The sequence below is a fragment of the Oreochromis aureus genome, linkage group 11, assembly GCF_013358895.1.
Source record: "Oreochromis aureus strain Israel breed Guangdong linkage group 11, ZZ_aureus, whole genome shotgun sequence".
In the NCBI taxonomy this organism is placed as follows: Eukaryota; Metazoa; Chordata; class Actinopteri; order Cichliformes; family Cichlidae; genus Oreochromis; species Oreochromis aureus.
The window spans coordinates 23,945,735-23,965,759 of record NC_052952.1 but is presented as its reverse complement, the minus strand read 5'-3'; the positions used below and the strand labels follow the sequence as shown (position 1 = coordinate 23,965,759).

General features: G+C 43.5%; 2 protein-coding genes across 8 annotated transcripts in view; one reads left to right on the top strand and one right to left on the bottom strand.

The window, feature by feature from the left end:
• The first annotated feature begins 62 nt into the window (after positions 1 to 62).
• Positions 63 to 8,080, top strand: znf526 (zinc finger protein 526). Its single transcript, XM_031744167.2, has 8 exons — positions 63 to 294; positions 765 to 1,128; positions 1,251 to 1,420; positions 2,263 to 2,358; positions 2,444 to 3,216; positions 5,523 to 5,658; positions 5,754 to 7,358; positions 7,517 to 8,080. The coding sequence occupies exons 2-8, from the start codon at positions 822 to 824 to the stop codon at positions 7,679 to 7,681; spliced, it is 3,252 nt and encodes a 1,083-aa protein (XP_031600027.1). The 5' UTR covers positions 63 to 294; positions 765 to 821; the 3' UTR covers positions 7,682 to 8,080.
• A 1,300-nt stretch (positions 8,081 to 9,380) lies between these two features.
• cicb (capicua transcriptional repressor b) overlaps positions 9,381 to 20,025 on the bottom strand; it is a 46,559-nt gene continuing 35,914 nt past the window's right edge. For 6 of the 7 annotated variants that reach the window (XM_039619299.1, XM_039619301.1, XM_039619302.1 and 3 more), the window contains 8 exons: positions 17,957 to 18,147; positions 14,235 to 14,693; positions 13,772 to 14,127; positions 13,496 to 13,653; positions 13,247 to 13,407; positions 12,918 to 13,052; positions 11,773 to 11,916; positions 9,381 to 11,657 (listed from right to left, as the gene is read on the bottom strand). In XM_039619299.1, the coding sequence (XP_039475233.1) occupies positions 11,368 to 11,657; positions 11,773 to 11,916; positions 12,918 to 13,052; positions 13,247 to 13,407; positions 13,496 to 13,653; positions 13,772 to 14,127; positions 14,235 to 14,693; positions 17,957 to 18,147 (1,894 nt within the window). In that variant the 3' untranslated portion in view covers positions 9,381 to 11,367. The remainder of the gene's footprint in view (positions 11,658 to 11,772; positions 11,917 to 12,917; positions 13,053 to 13,246; positions 13,408 to 13,495; positions 13,654 to 13,771; positions 14,128 to 14,234; positions 14,694 to 17,956; positions 18,148 to 20,025) is intronic. The other variant, XM_031744346.2, reaches the window with a different exon arrangement.

Sequence of the window (20,025 nt, the reverse complement as noted above, 5' to 3'; positions counted from 1 at the left end):
AATCCCCGGGAAACAATCGCAGTTTGTGAATGACAATCAACTTATCCAATGACAGGGGCTAAAATGTTAACGCTACCGCATTGGGCGGGGCGAAGTATCACAAGAATGGAGGCGATCGGCGGGCAAACGTTTCATTACACGCTTTGTAACGTTAATTCCAGCGGACGCTTATTAGTTTTTTTAATATCAGTATTACCCACGGTGAGAAGAGCCTAACAAAAAAATTAATCAAAAGGCCGTGTGGACCAAGAGTGATGACTACACGAGGGATTGTCCAACGAGAGTAAATGAGAGGTAAGGGGGAAGAAGGGCCCGGGCGTTGAAGCCGGAGAGCTTCGGGGAAAAGTGGGTAGCGCCGCCTGACGGACCGCCCGATGAAGCGGGCAGCTGGCGTCAGGAAACCGCGGTGCCGAGAAACAGGTCTGCAGTATCGGAGGGAGCGCCGCCAACAGCTCTCCATATGCCATCACACGCGGCAAACTCTGATATGGATCACATTTGTGAGGATATCAGATAGTGATTTGTTAGTTTATATAGCGTAAAAGATCCTGGTGTTGTGATAGAGGCCCTGATTTTGGTTGACGACTGAAAATTGCCTTGTTTGATACCGGCTTTTCTCCCTAATATGTGTACGAGTATTACTGTTTGTTTGTTTGTTTGCTTGCTTGTTTGTTTGTTTACACGAAAGATTAACAGTAAAAATGAAAATCCTCTATTATAAGACGTTTATGGCTTTTCTCGTTTTACATTTTTGTTTCCTACAGGTGAAGTTTCAGTGTAGGACTCACCACTGCCTCACTTGTCCCAAACTCATTGCTATAATGGATGAGCAGCAACAGGAGGAAGCGGAGGGAGTGTATGTGGAGCACCAGTATATGTGCAGCGAGTGCCACCATCTCTTCAACACCCTGGAGGATGTGCTGGTCCATCAGCAGATCCACATGGGCCAAGAAGGAGAAGGGGAGGGTGAGGTAACAGAGGCCGTGACCATCCATGGTGTCCCAGAGGTGGGCCAGAGCCAGCAGTATCAGTGTCTGGAGTGTGGGAGCCTCCTCATGAACCCAGAGGAGCTGTTGCAGCACCAGGAGATGCACATGAGAGAGGTTGGAATTGAGGTGGAGCAACAAGGTATGAGATTTATTTGTGTTTTTGATCATGTATGAAAAACTGGAGTGTTAGGATATTGGTGCTTCACTTATATGGCTACTTTAAGACATCACTAACCACCTTTGTTTATGACCATTGTATAGAGCTGTGTGAGGTTATGGAGGCGGAGGAAGCCGGCTCAGAGGCCCAGACAGCGGGACCTGTGCAGTACCAGTGTCTTGACTGCCTGGCTCTATTTGACTCACCTGAGACCTGGCTGGAGCACCGGCGGACCCACAGCAGGAGCAGCACACACAGTAACACCGAGACCACAGTAAGAGAGCCAAAGCACACTTTGACACAGTGTTAAAATATTAATTGGTGTTCTACTCATTAGTATGACAGGTGTAGGTCCATTTGTTAATGTCTCAAATATGTATAATTAAACAAAAGAACCAATGTGGTTCCCCTCCAGGCTGGTCCCACAGATGGTGTAATGTGAATGGGTTATTTGGGTTATGGGTTATTTTTTGTTTGTTTGTTTTGGAGGTTTTTGCCAGGATTTTTTTGTTTTGTTTTGGTTTTTTTGGCAGGCTTTCAGACAATCCTGGTAAAGACTCTGGTGCTGATGATTGAGATGGTAAAATGCTAACATTAAGCTTCTGGACCTGAGGGCCTCAGCCCTATTGGAAATTTGTTGACTAAGTTTAAAAGCCAGGTCTGTGCTAGGAAGCCAACCAATTTAGATGAATTCTCCCAGAAGAGTGGTCAAATATCCAGGCAGATGCTTGATGATGGAAAAACCAAAAACATCTGGTTGAAGTGCGACTTGATGGGGGACATTTAAGTTTGCACAACATACATGTATATGATTTTAAAGTCATTCCACCCTGGAAATGGAACAGTTCAAAGAAATCAATAAAAGCCAGAAACCACCTTGACATTCACACCCATGGTGAATGTATGTGAACGTCTGAGCACAGTGTGTTCCTGTGACTATAGTTCTAGTTCTGCTGTTCTAGAGTGTCAAGCCTCAAGACATCAAATCTAGAAAAATATGTAAAATATTTAATAATTAGAGGAACTTAGCAAAGGAGAAAATGTCAATTTTGTTTATTTTTTGGTGCATTTTATGCTTTTAATTCAGAAATTCATGTTTTTGTTGCCTTGCAACAGGAGTACGTGTTACAGCCGGACGGCACCGTCACTCCATTGAACAACGTGCAGAACTACGTGTTGAGTGAGCAGCAGGCTGGAGAAATCTTGGCTCAGGTACTTTGATTTAGACCCTGAGACGACACACAGGGGTGGGAACTGTTTTTAATTTTTTTTCTGAACATTTCCGTGTGTTTTGCAGGTGCTCGCTCATCAGCAGCAGCAACAACAGCAGAGGAAACACCATTCTGCCTCTAAACCTGCTGCAACCTGCCGCTCCTCTCTGCTGCCTCCTGTAACTCCGACTCCAGGTTCTGCCACTATGCACCTGCAGATCCTGACAGCTCAAGCTCTGGCAGATAGCTCCACCACTCTTGGTCGCCGGCGCTCCAAGCTGCCCCCTCTGTTACCCTCTGTGGGCCACAGCTCCTCAGTAAAGCTGGAGAATGGCGTCCAGAGACTGGAGTTAAGGCTGGCTCCAGGTGTCCACCCTGACAGCCAGCAGCAGCAGCAGACAGAGGTGGTGGTCATCCACCCGTACGAATGCTCAGAGTGCTCCCTTCTCTTCCAGACACCGGAGGACTTCCTCCAACACCAGGGAGATCACTTCCTGGGCCAGGACAAAGAGAGCGGCGAGCCAGGGGTCATGAGTGGCATTGAGGAGGTGCGATGGAGGGAGGAGATGACCGAGAAGGTGGAGGACATACGGATCAGAGGAGCAGAAAAAAAACCTGCTGTGTGGGCTAAACCCCAACAGTGTGAGCTCTGTAACCGAGCCTTCACCTCAGTCAACCGGCTGGCCGCTCACAAGCGTGTGCATGAACAGGGAACACACGAATGTCCGGAGTGTGGGAAGGTATTCAAGAAGGCCACATCGCTGCAGACGCACATGCGCACGCACTCAGGCGTGGCCCGATATCTTTGTGTGGACTGTGGCAACGGCTACACCACCGAGATGACTCTGATCATGCACAGGTGAGTGCTTGGTAACACCACGGCAGCCTTTAAAAAAAACAAAAACCTTTCACCCCCAAATCAAATGTTTTTGCTCTGACCTGTAGCGCTGTTTGTCAGTCTGAATTATGGAGAGGTGAACTTCCCAGAAATTTCTTCCTTTTTCTTGAATATAATGGAAATGTATGGCTTCTGATTAACCTCTCATATCTTCTCACAACCCATGAAAAATTTCACAAACCTGGTTGTGAGCAGTTTGAATTCAACTCGGTTTTATTTATATAGCACCAGTTCACAGCAGCACTTACCTAAAGGCTGGTTGTACCACATATTTTATACACTTCCTTCACCTGATAATAGAACTCAATGCAGGTAGACAGGCCATCCCCAGACTGCAGATCGACTACTCCTGCTGGACCATAAACTGCAGCATAACTAAGGGAGGATTCAGGGTTACTGTAACCAGGCCAAACTATATGCTTCATCAGTTCAATTTTATTTATACAGCGCCAAATCAAAACAACAGTTGCCTCAAGGTGCTTTATATTGTAAGGTAGACTGTAGAATAATACGTATAGAGAAAAACCCAACAATCATATGACCCCCTATGAGCAAGCACTTTGGCGACCGTGGGAAGGAAAAACTCCCTTTTATCAGGAAGAAACCTCCGGCAGAACCAGGCTCAGGGAGGGGCGGCCATCTGCTGCATCTGGTTGGGGAGAAAGAAGGAAGACAGGACAAAAGACATGCTGTTGAAGAGAGCCAGAGATTAATAACAAGTATGATTCACTGCAGAGAGGTCTGTTAACACATAGTGAGTGAGAAAGGTGACTGAAGAAGAAATACTGAATGCATCATGGGAATCTCCCAGCAGTCTACACCTATTGCAGCATAACTAAGGGAGGATTCAGCGTCAGGGTTTTAAGCCTAATCTTAAAAGCAGAGATAGTGTCTGTCTCCTGAATCCAAACTGGAAGCTGGTTCCACAGAAAAGGGGCCTGAAAGCTGAAGGCTCTTTTAAATTCTCTAGGAACAACAAGTAAGCCTGCAGGCTGAGGGCGAAGTGCTCTAATGGGGTGATATGGTACTATCAGGTTATTGAGATAAGATGGGGACTGATTATTTAAGACTTTGTATGTGAGGAGCAGGATTTTGAAATTCAATTCTGGATTTACCACGGAGCCAATGAAGGGAGCCAGTAAGGGAGAAATATGCTCTCTCTCTTTCTAGTCCCTGTCAGTGCTTTTAGGACATCCTGATAATAAAAAATTACAGTAGTCCAGCCTAGAAGTCATAAATGCATGAACTCATTTTTGAGCATCATTCTGAGACAGGATGTTTGTAATTTTAGAGATATTGTGCAAATGAAAGAAAGCAGTTCTATGTAATTGTTTAATATGCTTACTGAAGGACATATCCTGGTCAAGAATAACCCCACGATTCTTCACAGTGTTACTGGGGTCCAAGAGAAAACCATCCAGGGTATACATTTGGTTAGACACCATGTTTCTAAGATTTTTAGGGCCGAGTATGATAACCTCAGCATTATCTGAATTTAGAAACAGGAGATTAGACGTCAGCCAGGTCTTTATGTCTTTAAGACATTCCTGCAGTTTAACTTGTTTGTCATGGATAGATAAATCTGGGTGTCATCTGCAAAGCAAAAGAAAATATATGATATGTCTTCTAATAGTACTGCCTAAGGGAAGCACTTATGTAAATAAAATTGGACCAAGCACTGAACCCTGTGGAACTCCATAATTAATCTCAGTGGTTGAGGAGGACTCCCAATTTACATGAACAAATTGAAATCTATCAGGTAGAATTGATTCAACAGCACAATCTAATCTCTGTAATAAAATATTATGGTCAACAGTATCGAGGACAAGCACAGAGATGAGTCCACTGTCAAGAAGAACATTTGTAACCTTCACTAACACTGTTTCTGTATTGAGATGAGTTTGGAAACGCAACAAAAACGCTTTAAATAAAACATTTATTTGAAGATGATCGGTAATTAGTTAACTACTCTTTAAAGAACTGGGAGCTTTGTGTAGAAGTGTTTTGTGTCTATATAAAGACAGCATTCATGATCTTGTGACTAGAGCCTCATACTCGTGACAGGATCTAAGCATTAGTGATGTCTTCTTCAGCTAGCTCCTCGTTTCTTTAGTTGGTAGAAGCAAACAGTAGAAAGGAAATGGTTCCTACATGGAACTAACACAAAGGTTTGTGTAGTTATTTATTTATTTTCATGATTTCTGGAAAGAGACCAGACACTTTTTAAGATCTAGTTATTTCTATCTCCTTCTCCTGATTTCTTGTAGGAAGTCCCACACTGCAGACCCCCTTCATAAGTGTCATTTCTGCAACAAAACTTTCACTAACATGACCAAGTATCTCTACCACCGTCGAATCCACCTCAACCGTGACACATCTGGAGCATCCATCCCTGTCCCTGCGGTAGTAAAATAAGCACACCACCTTCGTTATTGCCTCCACAAACTTCCAAGTTAAAACAACTTTTCAATCTGACGCGTGCCTGTTGTCTTCTCTAGGTCTCGGCTCCAAGACGAGCATCTGCCTCTGCTCTTGCCATCCTGCAAAGAGCAAGAATGAAGAAGTATTTCCCCAATGATGAGGCAAAAATAGACCTGCTGGCTCCTCTCACCGAGGAAGACACAGTAAAATTGGGAGATACTAAACAAAGCCCTCAGAGCAAAGCAGAAAGACGTGAAGATGAGAAGAAGGTGGGGGAAAACAGCATGGAGGTGTCTGAGCCATGTGAAGAAAAACTTGATGACGTGCAGCAGGCGAAAGATGGCTCCGCTTCAGAGCCTGCTGCCGGGGGTGACGCGGGTGTGGCGGTGTCCTCTAGCCCCACGGATGAAGCAGACGTTGCATCGGCTACACCATCGGAAAAGGGGTCCTTTTCCTGTCGTTCGTGCCCTAAAACATTCACCTCGCAGCTGCAGCTCGTACAACACCGACGCAAATCCCACGTTCCTGAGCGCAGCTTTGTGTGCGGCATGTGTGGAAAGTCTTTTAAGAAGCAGATCCACGTGCGAAACCACATACGCACGCATACCGGCGAGAGGCCCTTCCAGTGCTCGGACTGCGGCAAAACCTTCTCATCTCTCGCCAACCTGACAAGGCACAACCTCATCCACTCGGGCGTGCGGCCGTACCGCTGCGACGTCTGCCACCGCTCCTTCTCGCAGTCGTCTAACCTCCGTCAGCACAGCCTGCTTCACTCTAGCGCTGCCACGCTGAGCTGCCCAGACTGTCCCGCCACTTTCCGCTGGCCCACTAAGTTGGCAGCACATCGCTTCACGCAACATCCGGGATCTCCAGCGCCTTTTCCCTGTTTTCACTGTGAGGCTGGCTTCCTGACCAATAGGCAGCGAGAAAGCCACTGCCTGCAAGAGCACCCTGGGCTGGTCCAGGCAGCTAAAGAGTCAGAGGAGGGCAAGCAGACTGGCAGCCAAGGAGATGCAGGGAAAGATCTGACCTTGGAGCCGTCCACCTCAACATCCGAGTCCGGGGATTCAGCCAGCCACGTGAGAGGGAGCCTGGATTGTAACGTTTGTGGGAAGAAGCTCAATTCTCCCGCCAATCTACGACTTCACAGGCTGAGCCACTTCACCTTGGGGCCTGGGCGGCCACGGTGCACCCCGGGGAAGAGGCCCAAAGCTCACCAGTGTCCCCTCTGTGGCAAACTGTTTGTGTCGTCCTCCGGAGTGGCACTTCACCAGCGCGTCCACACAGGTGAGCGCCCATTCCCCTGCCAAGTGTGCGGAAAGCGCTTCCGTCAGAACACGCACCTGCGAGAACACCTGCGCACGCACTCGGGCGAAAGGCCGTTCCGCTGCGAGATCTGCGGAAAGGGTTTCATCCAGAGCATGCATCTGGCAGAGCACCGTCGAACGCACACAGGCGAGCGGCCGCACGTGTGCCCCCTATGTGGCAAAGCCTTCAAGACCTTCTCTAACCTGAGGAACCACAAAAAGACCCACGTGAGGCAGCAGAGGCTGGACGAGGAGGCCGCCGCTCAAGCCGCCCTGGAGGCCAGTTCCGCCGTGGCCGTGGTGGACGCTTCGGCCGTGGAGGTATCCAATGGGCAGCCTCAGGTCATCCAAATCCAGTCCTCTGATCTACAGCAGGTGAGAGATGATTTCCCCCTTTTTTTAATCTGTTTTAATCTTTAATCTTAAATTTTAATCTGGTTTAGATTAGGCCAGTTTTTATGCTTTTTAACACAGGTAAAGGTTCAGATGTTGAGGTCAGTCTATATTGATATTTCGAATTTCCCTCCTCACAGGCACCAACCATCATGTGTAATGAATTCGGTGAGACGATCGCCATCATTGAGACCAGCGAAGGAGCGGTGCTGCCCCTGGAGCAGGCCCTGGAGATCTATCACACAGCTTTGGAGAACGGACTCGCCATGGACACGGTCGCCGTGGACGGACTGCAGCTCCTCTGAATCACCAAAAAATAAGTTTACCTTTAAAAGCTTTCACTGCGAGTCCTAATTGTGACTTAAAGACTAATCGACTACTGTGAGGAGGAGACTTGAGTACTGAAACCAGCTAATGAACGGCTAGATAAGAGTGCTTAAACAAGAGATGAAATAATTTCGGCAAACAGACCAAAGTACGTCCCCTCCCCTTATTTAGTGACCTCTGAGATGGCTCGGCATTAAAATCTAATGAAACTATGCTCACTGAAATAAAGGATATGCTGTTGGTGATGAATAAGGACTACTGGTTGTGCCACAGATCATATTTGTATTATTAATGGTATATTTTATCATTTGGATGTGATTTTGTTTTCCTCTGTTTAAATGTTTGGTCGGCTTGTTAATAAATCAAATCAATAAATGCCTCTTTTTTTTTTTTCTTTTTTTTTTAAGATCATAAGTATTCATCACATTCCCCATTTCTCTAATCTGCTGGTCTCCTTGTCTCCTCTGTCCTCTTGCCCGTGACCCAGAACAAGGAAAATGGAATATTCAAACCACAGTGGGAGGTCTCTTCAAACAGCTAGTCTATTATTTATTTTTAAGATGATCAAATGTGCGATTAAAAGTACCCCTAAAATATAAAGTACATCATAAAGTACAGCGGTAGTTGGGTCATAACAAAAGTTTATGATGCCATTGTGGCACACATATTTTAGTGAAATCCCCATCACCTTTATCTCGCCCGCTCTTCTCACATCGTTGGTGGGAGGAATTTAAGAAAAAAAGAGCGCGGACAGCCAGGTGACACATTAAAGGAAACATCTGAAGCCTGTTGCGTACAGTGAGGGGATCTCGTGGCTCTGATTTGGGTTTTTCCACTGGCATGACTTGCATGAGTAGAATATTCTCAAATAAATAGGTTTAAAAACATTTACTGTATTACAACTCTGCTGGTTTTCCTGTGGCTCTGGCTGGAGCATTTTGTTTTCTTTCCATTCATTCATCCATCTTCTGATGGTTATCCAGGTCCTGTCACAGCGGGAGGAGTCTAATCAGGGATACCTACACCTCCCTCTCCCCAGCCACCTCCTCCAGCTCTTTTGAGGGCACATTGCAGTATTCCCTGGCCAGCTGAGAGATAAAAGGTCAAATTATCTATCTGCTTTTCCTCAACCTCGATGACAAATGAGGTCAAGGAAAGGTATGAAGGAGAAGCTTGGTGATCAGAGAGTTCAACAACACTTAAAAACTCGCCAACACGTCCTGGATCTACCCCAGGGCCTTCTCCCAGTTGGAAAATGAATATCATCACCTAGTGAGTTAGAAGTTCAAACCACCTCGACTGAATCCTTACTCTGTGCAGGAAAACCATAAAGATGACAGATTTGAACACTTCGACTGTAAAAACAACAAATGAGGGAATATATTTTGCAAATCTGGCACTCCATCCCTCCTGTGGAGTTTCAGAGACTTTGAAGCTCCATTCTAAGCAACACTGTTGTCCTGCTAAAGGTATAAGGTCATCCAGCACCTCACCATGTTTGGTTCCCAGACAGATTACACCCAGTCTTAAACCCTGCTGGAAAAAAAAAGGTTTATGGTCTTAAAACTGAGCCTTTGAGTTTTTCCTTTAATCTGCCACCGATCTATCGTCCATAAAACCACTCTGTTGCATTTCTGCTTAAGGAAAACCCCACTTTTCACAATGCCAGCAATAAAATCACTTTAATTGAACACCTATTTTTATTTGCATACTGAAAGATACAGATACAAACTTAAATTATTTATATAAATTCCTCTCCTGCATACTGGAACAGCAAAACAAGGAGTAAAACACAAAAACATTAATAGCCATATTTATTATAGTTGCTTTTTTTCCCCATTTCATGTGTTTTACCTTCAGTAATGGTGCCTTAAAAGTCAACTTATGTTCAATGACAGTTTTCCTTATCAATAATATAATGAGTCTACTGACTCTACAGTAATTATTTACAACACAACCAAGTCTTGCACAAAGACACAACCAGTATTATATCCACCCAGCTCTCTTTGATTTGTCACCCTCCCGTCACTTCCCCCGGGTTTCTCTCGGCCCGGCCTAAAAAAGGGAGGTCTAGAAAGAGCAATAAAGTGACAAAGGGAGGAAGGAGGGGAGGAAAGAGGTGGAGGAAGGAGATGTACGTTGAGGCTATAGAGTCAAACTTATTGAGGGACAGAGAGGCATTGCTGGAGGGGTAGGGGTGGGCTGTATAAAAACGATACGGCTTATTACTGCTGAATGAATATAAAGGTCCACGTCAGGTCTGTGTCTGTTAAAATGAACAGTTAAAAAAAAAAAAAAAAAAAAGATTAACTGCACCGCAGGTCCTTGCTGAGGTGAGACGCCAGCCAAGGGAAGACTACAACGGAGGAACTGTACAGGTGTGGAGCAGCATCTCTCACCTGCCTCCAAAATTATATAAAAACAAAAGAAGAAAGAAAGAAAAAAAAAAAAAAAAACATCTGGCAGAAATAAAGGAAACATCTGCCCGCAATGATAAAAAGAACTAAGGACTGGGATTCACTGCAATGATATGAGTAATAATAATAATAATAATAATAATAATACTAATAATAATACTAATAATAATAATAATAACCATAGGAATAGTACAACAACAAAGTGAATATGACAATGTTAAATACAAATCAAATTACTTAAAAAAAAAAAACCCCAAAACGGTAATAAAACTGCTTGGCAACAGAGGATCGAGGTCCTATGAGTAAGAGCCTGGATGTGCCTGGTGACTCTGACCCTCCTCCTTCCTTCAATGGCTAGCGAATGAGAGGCACAGGAATGCTTGTCCCTACCCGCTGGCATGTGCTAGGGTCAGTCACGAGGAGGGAGGATGAGGCCAGTCAGGTAACTGCAGGAATGATGGCACTGCCAGAAGTCCACTTAAGTTTCAGTCAGTTTTTTAGTCACTCCCAGTAGGCCTCTCCTGAAGGTCTACATATGAGGGGAAAAAACTCCCAGATCTTTTCCAGGTCCACTGCAACGACTTATCAAATCAAATCAGTTTCTGGCTGTTGAGGGCCCAGCCCCCGAATGTCAGCAGAAAAACAAAGACGAGCTCACAACAGTTAGTCACTACGTACGGGTTTGTTCCTCGAGCAGGTACTGTACTGCTTTTACTCCTCTAAAACTATTAAAAACAAAACAAATATCAAAACCTACAACGTCCTCTTTTAACACCGCCCGCTTTTCACCGTCTCAGAAAGGGTTGAGCGTGTTTCTCCCTCCAAAACGGGAAGACTTTCTTCTTCAAGGCAAATGAGTGCAGCTGTACACAATGGTCCTTCGTTTACTGGCATCAATGGGAGCTTTCTCCAAGGTGGGTTAATACAGAGTGCTAATTCAAGTGTGAGAATTCAGAGTTTTCCAGGGTGTATGTGTGGTGGTTATTGTGCCACTGGTTTTTAAGATGTCCTTTTTAAATTTTTTTTTAATATTTTTGGTACAATGGTCACAGATTATTAAAAAAAATAGGTCCCGACATTGCATACAAATGTCTCTCACTCTCAGAATTCGACTGCCGATGATGGGAAGAAATCGTGATCTGGCGAGAGCAGAGTGGAGACTAAGGAGAATAAGGAAAAGTGCGTAGGGGGAGGGGGTGGAAAGGTCCACAGACACCGGTTGGGTCAATCGAACTTGCCAGCTCCCCTCATCTAGAAGAATCTTGTGAATCACGAGGATCCTCCGGGCTCGCTTCTGTCCCGTGTTCCACATCTTCATCATGTGGGTCTCCGCCTGCTCTCCCAGATCCTTCCCCTGACTGAGACCCGGAAGGTCCGGCGATGGAGCCAGCTGAGTCTGAGACGCCTAAAATAGAGGCGTCAGAAGGAGCAGCTGTCTGCATGATCTTCTGCCGCACCTCCCTGATCTTCAGCTGCAGACACACCTTGGTGGGGAATATATCCGAGTATCTTGTCTGGAAGGCTGCAGTGGCCTGAGCTGTAGACAGGTAAACAAAATCACCAGGGATAAGTCTGCAACCAGAATGCAGAACCAGAAATCTGTGACTGTGTGTGTGAGTATGAGAGTGTGTTGATTGGTGGGTGCGCCTTACCTGATGGGAAGAAGCCCTGCTCCTGGAACAGCTGCATGACCAGCGCTCTCCTCTGGTCCAACGTTCGGCGCAGGGAAGTGTACGGCACCTTATCAAACTCCAGTTCAGTCAGGATGTCTTCTCCATCTGGTGCTGGGAAAGAAGCTGGAGATAATAAACTGTTAGATCCCTGAGAGGAATTTGAGAGGACTTTGAACTAATTTTAACATCACAGTGACAAAAAAATAAAAGCCTTAGGAAGCTTACTCACTTTAATTAAAATAATGAATTAAATGAATTAAAAAAGTAGGTCATCAATACACAAAAGATAAAAATCCCCCCCCCCACCAAAAAAACAAACAAACTCTCCTTTAATCCTTAACCCTCTTGTTACATTTCTACATCATTACAGGCATCACAGCTCACTATAAACTACCACTGGTAAAAGTCTCACATTAAAGGAGACCTACAGTATCATGCTTATGTGTCTTATACATACACTGTTACAAAAGTGCATGTTCATATTAAAAACAGGGCCAAGTCTCAAATAATGAGGTTAGCGTGTAAAAATTAGGGATAATGTTCAGTGTGATCAGCAATAGCCTACCACTGATTTTTAGCTAATTTCCCCATTAATGCATTAAAATATATTATTTTCATGATCCTGATGAGAATAATTGATTTTTAAATTTAATTTTTTAGTGCATTACAGTATGTGAACAATGATTCTTTAAAAGGGTACTTTAATCTACTTCCTGTCCGCAACAGTAATGATGGTGTTAGCTACTAGCTATCACAAAGGAAGACAACGGTATGATCGAAATGTAGAGATTACTGAACCTTGTGAACCTAAAGCTCAGGCTTTGTACTGCTATAAAGGCCATAGGTATAGACAGTCTTTCTAATTTGGGGTCTTTATGATGTTACTGAGAACAGAGATCCAATTTCTGCCTGTGATCTCAAGAGTCCCACCTGCTCTGACCTTCTGTGTGTGACAGGCAGCCAATGAGAAGAAAACTGGCTTAAGTGGGAGGAGCTAAATCAGCTTGTTTTAGTCAGAGGCTGCACTAATTCTGAACAGTGAATCATGCAAGGCTAGAAGTGACAGGTCCACTTTAAGTATATGTGAATATTGCATCTTGTCCTTGCTGTTCTGTGTGCTCTACCTGCTCTGTCAAAGGTGAAGATGTCCCCCTCGCATTTAGCGGCACTTTTAGGCGTGTTGGGCTCGGAGCTGCAGCTGGAACGCCGCCGACTCTTCCTCTTCGGAGAGATTTGCTCGTCTGTAGCCGAGTCCAAATCTAGAAGCAGAAGGGAAACAAATTTAAATCCAAGCAAACACAATGATAGAGAAATAAAATAAATGAGCATTATTTCCAACAGTTTGGATGTTAAAGTAAAAATTATAATGCACTATTGAAGTCCAGTAATTATCAGCAGAAAGCCAAAGAAACTGCTCTACAGACACCAAGTATCCCAAAGTGCTTTGTGTGACCTGTTGAGTTCTTCCTCTTGCGGCGATAGCTCCCCAGAATGGCACGAGGTGAGGTGGCCAGGCTCTGCAGAGTTGGTGACGGCAAAACCTCCTCGGGCCGAAACTCTGGCAGCTCGGCAAATCGTTCCTCAAAGTACACCTCTGACAACACCCTTCCAGTCCAACACACACACAAAGACAGAATACACAGTATATATACACCGTCCATCAATAATTCAAACACAGAGGTTTACAGAGGCATTAACTCACTTGTCAACAGAGTCAAAGGTCTTCTTCAGAGGTGGTGGGCGGGCTTTGACCTTTTTGGGTGTGGGACATTCTTTGTCAGTCTGTGGAGGTGGCAGGGTGGGCTCTGTGGCTGATGGAGGAGGGAGAGGAGAGGAGGGGAGGGACTCCTTCCACCCAGCCTGCACAGGAAATTCAATACAGGCATTTTATTCAAGAACAGAGGTGCTACACGTATACGGTTCAGTACTTTATTCTGGTAGTGTTTGAAATAAAAGCCAGAACGTGATGCTCCCTCACCTCTTTGGCGGTTGTGCTTTCCCTGTTCCTTGAGTCAGAGGAGTCTCCAGCACTGGAGCCCTCCAGCGAGGATGCTGGCTCCTCTATGGGATGTGCTGATGGAGACGCCGTCTGCCCCGGCGGTTCAGGATCAAAGGCAAAATGACTGTTGGCTGCAGCTTCCCTTTCCCTCTCCTTTTCCCGCTCTCTCTCTCTCTCCCGCTCCCGTTCTCGCTCCCTGTCTTTGTCACGCTCTCTCTCCTTCCCCCGGCCTCCTCCTTCATAGCTGCCTACGGGAATGGTGGCCACTGTTGCCTTCACTTTCTGTGGGACCCTGACAGGAAGCGGGGTGAGTTTGGGTGTGCCTGGTGTACTTCCTGTAAACCAGAAAAGAAATAAAAATATTTATGAATGAAAGTATTCACTCACTCATTCAAACAATGAACTTTAGTGGCAGGTTAAAAAACAGTGGGTGCAGTTGTACCGGGTGTTTGGATCTGAAGCGAAGGACTGCAGGGCCTTATGGACCCAGCTGAGCCACTGGGAGGCGCCGCTGAGCTGCTGGAGGTCTGTGTCTGCCTCTCAAGCTGTCTTTCCGAATGTGTCAGCAGTTCTGCCTGCCTCTCTGTCTGCCTGTCAGTTTGTCGATCCACGGGTCTGTCCGGAGGCAGGTGCCTGTCAGTCTGTCTGTCAGGATGTGGGTGCGTGATGATGGAGGGGGTTGCTGTGTGTTTGGGCAGGATGTGGGGAGAAGCGCTCGATGGGCTGGAGACAGAGTAGACCACGCTGGGGGGTACTGCTGCCATGGAGACCACCCCTGTTGCCATGGTGACGTTAGGTGAAGAAGGGTAGATGGCAGTTACTATCTGGCCCCCGGAGCCTGAAGCAGGGGCTGAGGTGGAGGGCTGCGGAGACTGAGCTGTGGCCAGGAGTGGTGGTTGACCTGGATGAAAGAGACAGGAAACCAAGAGAGCAAAAAACTCATCATTTTCCACATCGCTATGATGATCTGCGACATTTTCAGCATGATGAATACTTATTCCTTCTCTTCTCTCAATAATCTGACAAATTACAGTCTTTCTTGACAACTATCAATCAAGATTTGTCCTCCTTTTATTTCCACCTAGACTCACTGAACCAAGATTTTACTGAGATATGTTTAAGTATATAAGCAAACTAGAAATGCCAATATCAAAGGCAAAACTACAAGCTAACACTGCCAACAGTATTTTTTTTTTCGTGTATTCCCTTCATTTCATATGAGAATAAATAAAAACGTACAAACTGGATTAGTTCAGGTTTAACAGAATTAATGGTTACTTTACTCAAAACTATTCATAAGCTAATGTATATTTTCTCTGCTGCTCTGCAAGGCTGAGGGTGTAACTGATGAGGTTATTTACACATAATTAACATTGACTCAGTTCATTTATGGATGACTGAAATTACTTAATGCATATTTGTTTTGGACTAAATTATAAAATTTGTGTTTTAATTCAAAGGCTGTTTAACCTAAATGAAAATGGTTACTTTATTTATACACTCTTTGAAGTTGTGTGGGTTTTTCTAACCAGTTAATAATAAATAGTTAAAAATCAGACTTCATTTTGGAAATGGCTCTATAAAGTAGCGATTTATAAATTGGCCCAACAAGTGAAAAATCACAGGTTCAATGGAGTTGATGGAATCCACTCTCCCACAGTGCCATGCACTAAATAAATGCTGAAAACACTTAATGCAGATGAAGGTAACTACTGAAAAGAGACACCGGGAAGCAAATAATATACACGTGTTGTTTAACCACCCGAGTATGAAATGGAAGTATACAATATTAAATTATGGAGAGGCTTATTTTTACTATATATGCATATATAGGTGGTGAAGAGGTCAAGCTTAACAGGAAAAGAGCAAAGTCTTTTCCCAGCACTTCTGTACATCTAATACCAAGAGAGATATCCGCTCTCTTACTCTGCAACTCTTCAAGGCCACAAAACAAGAAGTCATCATATGATATCTCGTAGGAGCTGAGAGATGTAGTTCTGCATTAAGATTTTTCATCTCTGTCAAATGTGCTTTCTGTGTGCACTTTGCATGTTTTCCTTTGCCTCTGGCTTCCTCCCACAGTCTACACACATACATGTTAGGTTAAGTGGTGACTCTAAACTGGCTATGATAAAAGTGCACAGTGTACAGAGTGAACAGAGTAAAAGAGCTTTATAATGTGAATTTTAGTCTAAAGTGCTTGAGTGGCTAATAAGACTAGAAAACTACTATATAAATGCAAGTATGTTGTGTACTACAAATCCAAAAATGAAAAGTCAGAGAGGAAAATGGGGAATGGAAGAGTGCATGGACATGGATTTCTACAGCTGGACTTTAGCCTATAAAATGTTTGGTTTTAATTAGGTATGGTTTAGTTTTTTAGTCAAAAACTAAAATGGGAACAGGCCTTTTTTTTTTTTTTTTTTTACACTAAGCTTCATTTGTTATCAAAACAGGCTAAACTTCAACATTTGTACAAACACAGGTAGGATTCAAAATGGCCTGTATGTCTTCATAGCTACTGGACATTTCTACTTGACAACTGTTCCATTTTGTTGGTGAAAAAGTTTAAAAAGTAAATAATTTGTCTTTTTTTTCCCCAATGGTGGTCTAAATGCATCAAAAACATTTATTATTGTAATGAAAAGGGATTGTTAATGGATTGAATAATCATAAATAGCCCACTGCAGAGAACTCACAAGTGGTAAAAGATTTACCCTTATTAGTAATGTTAATGTATACTTAAAATGCTGTGTCACCTTTCTTATATCTCTTATTTTATATTATATTTTTACACTACATTAAGTTATTTTTTCTTTTGTTTTTTGTCTTTAGGTCCAAATTGGCTCTTGATAGTAAAAGCTGTTGAACCCTGTACTCTATAAATAGACTGACTTTACTACTTGGGCCAAGAGTTAAACAAGTTTGTGAACTTTGTGCACTGTGGCCTGTAACTGTATAAGCTCATGGAAATACCCGGAGACATAATAGTCTAGTAGATTTCATATATTAGCTAAGAGCATTGGAAAACCTGTTTTCTGGGTCCGAGTGAGGGGCTACCTTGCCTACAGGTGGAGGCAGGAGCACCACATTTAAACGGAAAGAAACAGTCCCCAATTCAGACTATTAAAATGAGCCTTCATGAGAGCACAAAATCATCCATTTCCCCCCCCCCCACAGCTGACACCATATACCCCAACATCGTAACAGCTTCGACCAGCTGATGTAAGATCTTAGCCGAGGCCCTCTTTTCCTCTACGTCTGTGCTGTGCTGCTCTTTGGACTTCCAGGTGCTTTGATCATCCTGCTTCCCGGCTGTGCAGCTCTCCCCTGCAGCTCCTCTAATCCTGAACTCAGGGCGTTCTGTCAACGCTCCTCTTCACCAAAAACTAGCTTTACAAATGGTTTTTGTAAACATGATTTATATGGTTTACACACTTTTAAAAAGGGACTAGAAAAGGTTTGTCCTCCAGCTTATCTCAACGTCTTTGACACTGTTGTGTAACGAAGTGTGCCATCGACCAGTAACAACCTGTGTTTTGTAATTTTAATTACTTTATACTTTTATTGTTGCTTAAGCTGTGTAGTGTTACTGCTAAAAATTCAAATGAATGTTAAACCAAGATGAAAAAGCAACTTGGGAAGTCAGAGAAAGTTGAGTTGTTGATCTCATCCTCAAAAACATCATATCCACCATGTAAAGTGAACATTATAAGAATTTGTTTAACAATGATACAAACTCATGCATAGTAAATGAATTTTTTGGCTTACATATATTTTGTCATGTGACTGTTTTTAACCATTTGTTGCCCTCCTCGTAGAGTGACCTAGATTAGTTATTTATTAGCCTAACAGCCTATAATAAAAATAATTCTAAACAGGAAAAAGCTATTAAGGTATTACTTAAACAAAGCAGATATTTTGAACTCAGGATCATCCAAAGAGCACATGAATGCAGGGTTAGTGTATGTTTCAGCTAACAGAAAAGGTCATCAGTGCACCTTGATGCTGGCATTGTTACTTCTACATTATTCAGAGGGCCTTATGTGACCCACACACCATGATGTATTCAAAATACAGAATTGCTGTATTAAAAAAAAAAAACAAACAAACAAAAAAAAACCCCAAACAGGATCTTTGGATAATTTTTTCCACAGCTCTGACCTGCAATCAGCGGCTGTACCAGCGTCTGTCCAGGCGGGGCGATGGCTGTGAACCCAAGAGTTGCAAGGGGCGAGGGTACGTATGCAGACCCGGGAACTGGCAGAGCTTGCTGCGAAGGGGAGGAGGCTGTTGTATTGGAGACTAGTGGCAGGGTGGATGGTACCCCTGGAGTGGACTGGACGTAGGTGATCCTGGACAGGAGGTACAGATACAGGTGAGGTGATTATTATAAAATGGAAAAAAAAAACAGAAGAAGAAGAAGGCAAGAAGAAGCAGGCAGAAGGAGGATGACATTTATTGTAATAAGAAATGTCAGGAAGGGTGCAGAGGCAGCGACAGCCCATGTTACAGTAGAATAATGAGGCAGACCAAGAGTGCAGGGAACAGAGACACGATTAGAAGGAAAGAGGAAGACAAAAAGAGAAGTGCTGCAGTGAGGGTCAGTTGGTGAGTGTACATCACAGCAAGTAGCACTAGATGACTAGTGCTGTGTGTGTGTGAGTGAGAGGAGATGAGAGGTAGTGTGGGGGTGGCAGGCAGAGGCAACTTGGGCCACCAGCAGCATGACTAACATATCCAGAATAGAGCTGTAGTGTTACAGCTGCACCCCTGCTGGAATTTCAGTTTCTCGTGTTGTCTGCTCACTGTGTTACAGGAAATATGGAGAAGCTACACAGCTTCAGCTTATATGCTACAAGGAAAAGATGGCATATTGGTTTTTAATAACCCAGCTGTTAACTTGTTATGATATTGTCTGTGATTACTCAGAGAGCTTTATTTCCCCATTAACTGCAGTAAGAGCCTGTTTGGAATTAAAGTGCCTTTTTTAAAACCTTGGAAAGCATAAACTGGCCCATTTAGAAAGTATTTCATTTGGTCTAAAACTGTTGAATAAACCTTTTATGATCTAGCCAGTGGGCAAAATCATCATGTAAAAAAACTCCTTCTGATTAACTTCTATTTTAGAAGTAAACAAATTGAGTGCACACGGAGACAGAGCGTGTCTTTAAGCTCAAAATGATTTCAGGGGAATTATCGCTGGTTAACTGATGTTTACTACAGATTATGAATGAAGCCGCACGCGTGGCTTGCCTTCTCCATTTTAATGTTGCATCAAAGAAAGCACAGCAGCGAACCTGTAAAGGGAGGATCAACGTGTTCCCTGTAAGTATTTATGCATATATATACAGCACATCTGTCATATGCATAAAGCCTGCAAAATAGGGCTGCAGCTATCGATTTCTTTGTTAATCGAGTACCTTATCAATTAAGTAAGTTAGCAGATAAGAAATACTTTTGCCTTATTAATGAGATTGCTCATTGGTTTACACCTTAGAAATTACCACATTTTAATAGTGTAACTGAATTAAACACCCATCCATAGAACTAAACTGCTAAATTAAAATCAAATAAAAAAGAATAAAAATGCAAAAGAGACAGTTAACAAATACAGACATCTGGAGCCTATCACAGCTATCATAGGGGGAGATACAGGGTACACCCTGGACAGTTGGCAATAACAAAAAAAAAAAAAAAAAAAAAAAAAAAAAAAAAGGGCCATAAAAACAACAGACTTCAGACTGAGTTCTGACCGTATTGTACCTCCTGGATGAGGTACATTTGCTGTGTGTTCACGTGTAAGTCTTGTATGTGGTGGCTGCAATGAAGAAAAATGTTCTCTGAACTGAACTGTTTGTATTGTGCTGAGCTGCAGCATGTCCTGATTCAGAAAACAGATGTTCTGATGGTGTAGATGTTAATAATTAATGATAATAATAATAATGATTCAGTGTCCAACCTAACAGCCCCAGGTCAGTGGCTGAGAGTTTCACTTGCCCATGCTAACAAAAAAACCAAAAGCAAGTTTTGAATTTTGTTTTAACTTTTGTTTTAATTTTTATCTATATATTACATTACTAGAGCCTTGAAATAAGCTGTAAAGGAGGGTATGGGGTTTACTACACCCTATACCCCCCTTTAGATTCACCCCTGCTTGCTGCAGGTATCGCTGTGATAGAAAGTGGGCCAGTTGCAGCCTTTATCAATCTGCCTAATTTAAATTAAACCTA